Here is an 8,709-nt window from a genome sequence, read left to right as displayed (position 1 = left end):
AGAGAACTGTGTAGGAAGTAGATATGCATCTCCTCCCGGTGTCCATTTACAGGAAAGAATGGGTATTTTTGTCCCCACGGGGAATCCTAAGGCTGGTGAATTCATCTCGGTCTTACAACACCACAGAGACAACAGGCAACCAAGCCAAAACGGCCATCCTTTGGGGACCATCTGCAGTTTTGCTTAACCTTGCATCTGACATCTGTCACTCTCTTGACCTCACTTACTTTACTTTCTGAGACCCTGTCCATTTTGACCCACACATTATTGGTTCCAGAATTTTCATTGTCACCTGGGAGTGAGGGTTCCTTGTTCTTCTTCATCCTCCTCATCCTCATAATTTTCTGCAAATAAATTCAGAAATGTCCCATCAGCTATTTCCCACATCACCACTATAAACACAGCGGCTTCTATGTCCCTGGAGACCTAAGGGTCTATGAATGACTAGGTATTCTACTGAGTTTAGGGCACTGTCTTTAAGAACTGCTGTGGCATGGATTTCTGATGCGTCAGGCAGTGTGTCTCTGATTCTGAGGATCAGCATCACTGAACCTGGGCAACACGTTCTACCGGCTCTTGTTGTCCATATCAGGGAATGCTTGTCAGCTTCATTTCTGCACCGTGTCTTGCAGAGTGCCACAGGTCCCACCATAGCCACAGACTCTCTGTGGGTTCACAGCTCTCACATAGAGCCGCCTCCTTGCCCTCACGACAGGACAACCACCCTGTCCCACATCCCTCCACCGGGGACTTCAAGGGCCCCCACGTGGGCTTCAGTGTTATCAAGGGGACATCCGTCTACGAAAAGCGGTCCCGTCTAAACAGCACTCCCACCTCCAAGTCCTACTGCATCAAGGACCTCATCCAACTCCACACAGTCAGGAGCATTATTTTTTCCTGACATGCATTCATGAATTTTCCCTATCTGATCACTACAGTATCAACAGGTTATTTGATATACTTTCCAGATGAGGAGACAGATATGGAGAAAGTAAAACTCACTTTCTCACCCACAATTAATACAGACCACGCTGACTCTGGGAACCTCCCACTTAGTGCAGGGATCCTTGCACACTAACAAGCATCCTCCTGTCACATTTTGCTCTCTGGCTCAAAGACTGGTGGAGGCTGCCTCCCGCTCCAAAGGCTGCATTCCCTCAGGGAGGAAGCAGACACGTGGAGCACTATTACCTCCACACTGTGCATTTCTGCTCTCTGTTACCACCTTCCACTCCTGGTTCTCTCATGGCCCCACTTGCTATGGGGAATCCAGGAGGGCTGCTGCACACGGCGTGAGGCCAGGCGGGGAGTCTCTTGTGAGCCCAGGGCCTTGGCGCAGCTCCGGGCATCAGGGCCGGTGGCCGCCTTACCTGGGCTGAGCTTTCGGGCAAGGCACTTGGCCAGCCTGCGCCCCTCAGCCAGTTGCTCTTGGAAGCCCTGCCCTTGGGAATGCTCAGGGTCATCATGGGTGAGGAGGTCCTCGAGGAGGTTATTGAGCAGTTGGGAAACGTCTTTCCCTTTCCGTAACTTCTGATACAAACGGGTCAGCTCTTTAGCCTGGTCTTTAATGAGGGTATGACATAGCCTAAGGCAGGGCAGAGAGAAAATTTTAAAATGCAAAGAGTTGAACAACAGACAATAAGATCTTTCGTGATGATTTCTGGCAGAATTTCCCCAAAGGAGCCGTGAACCCTGCACATCCCTTACACCTTTTCCTTCTGTAAACAGAGCCAGGGGTTCTCCTAAGCACACGCCAGAGAGATGTCCCTTCAGCTGCTAACTTCGGGGACACCCGTTTCCCTGGAAAACTACACACAGCGCGGCGTGCAGTGAAAGGACACAGCGCCAGACGCAGAAGCATGTCCAGTAGAGCTGGTGTGAACTGGTGAGCTCAGGAGAATGGCAGGCTCAAGCTGTGGTCAGCCAGGTCATGACTCTGTGAAAGGTAAGTGAGGTGGTGATCTCGCAACACTGTGAATGTGCTAAAAGCCACGAATTGTTCCCTTGAACTTGGGGACTTTGATATTTTTTTCCAGAGAGAGAGCGAGACTTTGAGTCATTGGAGTCCATCATTTACCAATCACTGTTGTCTTAGTTGTTTTAGAAATATTTGGGTCACGTGCCTGCCATGACGTTTCTGCCCTTTCCTGGCCCAGACTTGTTGCTGCCCCAAGTCAAAGATGCCCACAGCGTCCCTGCAGCCTCCCACATGGAGCCTTCCTTACCTGAGCTTCTCAGCCACCGTGTCTGCCTGCTTCCCCTTCTCAAACTGCACCTTCTCTCCCAGCACGGATTCGATGAGGTCGGTGGACTCTTCACACTCTGAGAAACAGAGACGCCTGCCTCAGGGGAAAGCTGGACATGCTGCTGTGCTCGCTGCCTTCAAGGGACGAGGCAGGGTCCATCCTAGGACAACTGGAACCCCGGCCACCTGGCTCTGCGCTGGGAGCTCCACATCACATTCTTCAGCCTCCCAACTACAGGGCAGTCGATTACTCCCTGTTTCAGAGCCCAGGAAAGAACAGCCCCAAGGCACAGAGAGGAACTGGACATGGTGATGAACTGGTATTTGGTAGAGTCAGAATTTGGGTTCCCCTGATCATGGTCACTCTAGCAAGCCTTGGAGACTCCTAAGTGAAACACTAAGCAGGGACATGACATAAGGCCCCCAGGGCTACTGGACTGATGGGTCCCCTGAGCTGGGATTTCTATACTGAGCAAGTATCTCAAAGGTAAAAATTCATCCGGTTACACTTGTGGAAACCACAATGCATAAAACCAGAAGCACCGGAGAGGAATATGGCCCAATCCTAATACAGTTTGTGTTATGAGAAGCAGTAGAATGATGAACAGAGTTACACAGTTCCAGGTTCTGCTCTTAGAGCGTTACAAGAAATTACTCAGTATTCATTCTGACTCAGAGAAGTAGGTCCCACAACACTAACAGGTTAACAAGGAGGAAACTGAGGCACAGGACGTTGGGCACCATGGATTTAGCCCAGGCTGACTGACCTACAACCCATGCTTTTCTCCCCTGTGCTGTGTTACCGCCACCCCACGCCCTCAGGTGATATCTGTTTGCATCATCTTCACAACTGGTTTCCCACACTTATGTGATGATTTTCAGGAAAGTTGTAAACAAAACTGCTTGTCCTTCCCTGAAAGTTCATCATCTCTTCCCTTTCGTAAAAAGCATGCCTCAGTTTTTTTTTTCTCTGCGTCATTCGTTTTTAATTACACCTCCCCTTGTTCTATTGAAAGCAAATTGTGAGAAAATGACAAAAATGCGGGCTGAGAGTTGTCAGGATTCCTTCCTATCGCTCGGCTGTGCACGTGCCCCGTTCTCATGACTCCTTCTGCCAGCGCAGGCCCCTCCTAATGAACAGGCAGCTGAGCTCCCCATTTCAGGCTGACTGTGGGGGAAGGCCTGCCCCACACCCTGGCTTGGCTGGTTCCCGGGGCTGTGGTCTCCCCCACTCACCCTCCTTCTCACTAGGCCACATGTCTCCTGGCCCAGGCCTGGACCTGCTGGCCATCCTGCACGTCTGAAGGTCCCCAGCTCAGGGAGAGACCGTGATGTTCCCTGAAACACCCTCACCCTTGCCAGTGGGTATCAAATGGCCTCCGTGGACTCAGGAAGCAGAGGCTCTGCACCGGTTCCCTCTCACAAGGGAAGTCACTGTGTGGATGGCGTCACTCACAGATACCACAGTTTTAGGGGGAAAGGAGACCTTCTTTCCACTTTCCACTTACCACTTCCATCTCCTTGAAAGCAGGTAGTGTCACCTGCTACCCTCCCTCTCGCCCCCGGGTGTGCCATCAGGATGTTTCCCTAGTGTAACTAACTTGGTGCTTTACCAATGGGACCTCAGAGAAGCGGGACCTGAGAGAGTTCCTTAGTCCCTGACACTTAGGCCTGCAGGCATGCAGGATCTGATACAGCACAGAGACCATCCTGAGAGGACCAGGCGTTTCTGTGTCCGCACCAGGAAGCAGGAACTGGGATGTTAACTCTAACCCCACCTGACATGTCACTGTTAACCTCTTTGTCTTCAGTTTTCCCATCCTCAGCAAACTGAGGATAAAATACCCACTTCTACATTTCCCGGATTGTGGTCAGAATGAAATTTATGTGACATTGGAAGAGAGAAGACAGCATCTGGAGAGGTTTTTAGTTTCTCAGAAGGAATACAGACAGATATGTCTTTGGTGGCCATGATCTTGTAGGACTTACTGTATTTCTGCAGCTGGTTGGCCAGGGAGTAGGCAGTACATTCGGATATAAGGAATTTCTCCTTGAGGTCTCGGAAGTCCTGCTTGCTTTTTTCCAGCTGGGATTGAAGCTCCTGGTTGATTTCCAGGAGGCTGATTTCTGCCCCTGGATCAGACAGAGGGCCAAGAGGTGCTGCCATGGTGACGTGTGGCCGAGGAGGTAGAGCTGGGGACTGAGGAGAAGAAACCCAAACACAGGATGGTTAAAAACCAGTGAAATCAAGTAGGTTTCATCAGGACTGAGGGGTGAGGATACAGGAAGTCTTTACTTACTGTTGGGAACAATTTGAACAACACCCCACAGCACCTGAGATTCAGGAACCACAAAACCAAGGTTCAAGATGCCACAGCTGAGAGCTGAAGGCACTGCCCCTAGCTCACACTCCAAACGGAATGACAGAGGGAGCACTCAGAATGCCAGGTAACGGTCTGCACTTGAAATAACAGAGTTGGAACGTCCGAGATGACATGGAACCTGGGGAGCTGCTGCCTTCCAGTTGCCAAGGCCGTGCTGATACACAAGACTGCCCGGTCCCCCCGAAGGTCCCCACTGATGGGAACCACCCCTCACTGGCCACTCTCAGTTGCTGTCTACCCTTGTGCTGATACCACAGTTCCCATCTCTTTCTAAAAAATTATCTCAGCATAGTTCTGATTGTTCATTCTTGTGTGTGTATAAATCACCAAGGCAGAAATAGTTTCCCAAGTAGTTTACTGTTTTGTTCATCTTCATTTATTTGAGAGAGAGAATGGGGGGTGGGTAGAGGGAGAGAGTGGGACAAGGCGCTCAATCTGACCATCCGTGAGATCATGACCCTAGCCTAAACCAAGAGTCAGATGCTCAACCAACTGAACTGCTCAGGCACCCCTCCCAACGGGTTTTCTTAGGGCTGTCATGAACTCATCCCACTTGCCTTTAAGGGCAAACAGATCTTAAGGCTTTTATAATAAGGGATAGATTCCAATGTCTTAGACTGTCATGATGTTCTTCCCTGTGTCTTTTAGTGTTTTATTTTTTCCTCTGTGCGTTAAAAACACAAGAGAAGCATGCTAGCACTTTCGTTATCTTTGTTTCCTTTGTATTTGACAAGCTTTTAAATTTATTTGGATCTTCCTCCATTTACAATATGTAGTAAAGGAAACTTTCTTTACAGCAAAACACACACACACACACACACACACACACACACACACCCCAAAACACAGGGGAAAAACCAAAGTTAATTTATGCAATTGATTATGAAACTGTTTTCTATTCTAACTCTCTCAGTATTCTTCTTCCTGCATCTATGTGTTATGTAGTCTTCTTTTCCCCTTATGTTCACATATATTTTCAATTTTCTTAGCTATATACCTAGGAGTGGAATTGCTAGATCATATGTAACCCTATATTTAACTTTTTCAGAAACTACCAAACTCTTTTTCAAAGGAAAGCAACTACACCATTTGACATTCCCACCAGGAAGGTGTAAGAATTCCATTTCTCTACAATCTTCCCAACGCATACATTATCTTTTTTTTTTTTTTTTAAGTCATACTAGTGGGGGGAAGAGGGATCACACTGTGCTTTAGATTTGTATTTTCCTAATGACTAATGTTATTGAGCACCTTTTCAAGTATTTGTTGTTAGATTGGTCTTATCCTTTAGAGAGAGTCGACTCAAACTCTTCTTCCCATTTTTTTAATTGGCTGTCTTTTACTGCTTAGTTGTATCGTTTTTTTTTTAATTTATTCTAGATAGCAGACCTCCATCAGATATACAATTTGCAAATTTCTCCCATTCCATGCATTGTCTTTTCACTTCCTTGATAGTGTCCTCTGAAACAAAAAGCTTGTAATTTTGATGAAATCCAGCTTATCTATTTATTCTTGGAGTTGCTTGTCCATTAAAGAAACTGGCTTCTAGCCCCAAATCGTGAAGATTTCTAACTACATATTCCTTAAAACATGGCTTTTGAATGAGAACTTTCCTGGGTTGTAGTGGGGGTGGACATTATTTAATAATGGCTCTGTGTGTTGATTGATATTTCTCTCAATTGATATTCATGTGCCTGTTTTCTCTCCTATGGAGCATGCCATGACCTATACCAGAGATTTTGGAAATGATATCTATCAATATTCCAGCTTTGATTCAGGGGAGAGTCCTGCTTATAGAGTTGAGCTGGTCTGAACCTCACCCACAGTTTCACAAATTGCTCAGGGCTTTTAGAGGTAAGTAGTTGATTATCTTTCTGAGGAACACTTGTCCAGGAGTCCAGATCTTTCTAGGTCTAGAATGGACTTTCTCAGACCCCTCCAGACCAAGAAGACTGCAGGAGTTGGACCTAGTCAAGACTTTCATCTCCGGTCTTAATGGAAAGTAGACATGCTTCAGGGTATTGGGAAAGTTGTTCAATACAAATTCGTTCCTCTCCAATTTTCTATTATATATATGATTTCTCTCTAGAAAAGGTGAAATTTTAGAACAACTTGTCTATTCCTTGCCAATTGTCTGTCTGTGCTTTTAAAGATGTATAAAGGAGAATTCAAGGTCAATACATTCTTAGCAAAAAGTACAGTTCATGTAAACTTCCGGGTGATCGTAAAGAATCCAATGAACTATCTTATTATTAAGATGCTATCATTTTCCTGATGAGAAAAGAAAAAAAAAAAAAAAACAAGAACTCAAGAAGATTACAAACCTCCCCAAGGCCACATATCTAGTGAAGACAGGAGGGTGCATTAGAAACCATTTCTGGGGGCACCATCCAACTCTTGATCTCAGTTCAGGTCTTCATCTTAGGGTTGCGAATCGGAGCCCTGTGTCGGGGTCCACTAAAAAAAAAAGAAAAGAAAAAGAAAGAAACCAATCTCGCAGATATCCTATTGGGTTTTCATATGCTTATTAATCATTTGGATATCTTCTTTTGGGATGGGCTTTTTAAAATATTTCTGCTCATTAATACACTAGGTTGTTTCTCATTTTCTTTGTGATTTATAAGATTTCTTGACATATTTTGGATGAGTGTTTAGTCACATACATACATTGAAAATAATCATTTCTGGGCTGTAGATGGCCTTTGCATTTTAAAGAATGGATGCCAGGATCATGACGTGAGCTGAAAGCAGACGCTTAACCGACTAAGCCACCCAGGCGTCCCTTCATATACATTTTAAAATTGGTTTGTCATTTTCTTCACAAATATCTACAGCAATATTTACCAAAATAATGTTACTTTGTTATCCTAACAGAACTGAGTCTTGCAATCAATGAACATGCTACCTATTTCTCTGTTTACTAGTCTTCTTCACTTTCTCACAGCAGTAGTTTTTAGGGGTCTTGGGTCTGCTTCATTTTTATATATTCATAAGCATTTAATAATTTTGGATGCTAATCTCTATTGCGTTTTACTGAATTTCATTTTCTCACTACTAATTGTCCCTGCAGAGAGGTACAATAGATTGTGAAATCAACTTACTTAAGGTATAATTTGGGTACAATAGACTGCATGGCTTTAAAGCATACAGTTATTTTTTTAAAATAATTTTTTATTGTTATGTTAATCACCATACATTACATCATTAGTTTTTGATGTAGTGTTCCATGATTCACTGTTTGTGCATAACACCCAGTGCTCCACGCAGAATGTGTCCTCTTTAATACCCATCACCAGGCTAACCCATCCCCCCACCCTCTCCCCTCTAGAACCCTCAGTTTGTTTTTCAGAGTCCATCCTCTCTAATGGTTCGTCTCCCCCTCCAACTTACTCCCCTTCATTCTTCCCCTCCTGCTATCTTCTTTTTTTTTTCTTAACATATATTGCATTAATTTTTTCAGAAGTATAGATCCGTGATTCATCAGTCTTGTACAATTCACAGCGCTCACCATAGCACATACCCTCCCCAATGTCTATCACCCAGCCATCCAATGCCTCCCACCCCCCACCACTCCAGCAACCCTCAGTTTTTTTCCTGAGATTAAGAATTCCTCATATCAGTGAGGTCATATGAAACTTCTGTTACAGTCAAGATACAGGGCATTTCCACTACCTCACAACTTCCCTTGTGCCCCTTTGCGGTCCATCACTGCCTCCAGCCTCACACCCAGGGAACCAACGATACTAGAGATCATTGCAGTTTTAACAACTTCATATAACTGGAAATACATATATATATCCTCTTTTATATCTGCTTTCTATCATACAGTGCAGTGCAATGATTTTAAAATTTATCCATATTCCAGGGCACCTGCGTGGCTCTGTCAGTTAAGCGTCTGCCTTCAGCTCAGGTCTTAATCTCAGCGTCTTGGGATCAAGCCCCGTGTGGGGTTCTCTGCTCCCCACGGAGCCTGCTTCCCCCCCTCTGTCTGCCACCCCCCCACTTGTGCTCTCTCACTCTATCAAATAAAGAAATAAAATCTTGAAAAAAATAAATTCATCCATATTCCTACATGCACCA

The 8,709-nt window shown here is 45.4% G+C and overlaps 1 protein-coding gene across 1 annotated transcript; it reads right to left on the bottom strand.

Moving 5' to 3' along the window:
- Window positions 1-288: 288 nt before the first annotated feature.
- On the bottom strand, window positions 289-4,412 carry LOC148161691 (putative NBPF family member NBPF5). Its single transcript, XM_088020633.1, has 4 exons — window positions 4,235-4,412; window positions 2,226-2,322; window positions 1,371-1,585; window positions 289-344 (listed from the first exon to the last, which is right to left on the bottom strand). The coding sequence occupies exons 1-4, from the start codon at window positions 4,410-4,412 to the stop codon at window positions 289-291; spliced, it is 546 nt and encodes a 181-aa protein (XP_087876759.1).
- Between the last annotated feature and the right edge of the window lie 4,297 nt (window positions 4,413-8,709).

Source organism: Eumetopias jubatus, unplaced genomic scaffold (assembly GCF_037043125.1).
Source record: "Eumetopias jubatus isolate StellerSeaLion01/CBP00866 unplaced genomic scaffold, mEumJub1_p1.0 scaffold_92, whole genome shotgun sequence".
Classification (NCBI taxonomy): Eukaryota; Metazoa; Chordata; class Mammalia; order Carnivora; family Otariidae; genus Eumetopias; species Eumetopias jubatus.
Note: the sequence above shows the minus strand (reverse complement) of the source record. Positions and strands in the feature narration are given on the sequence as shown.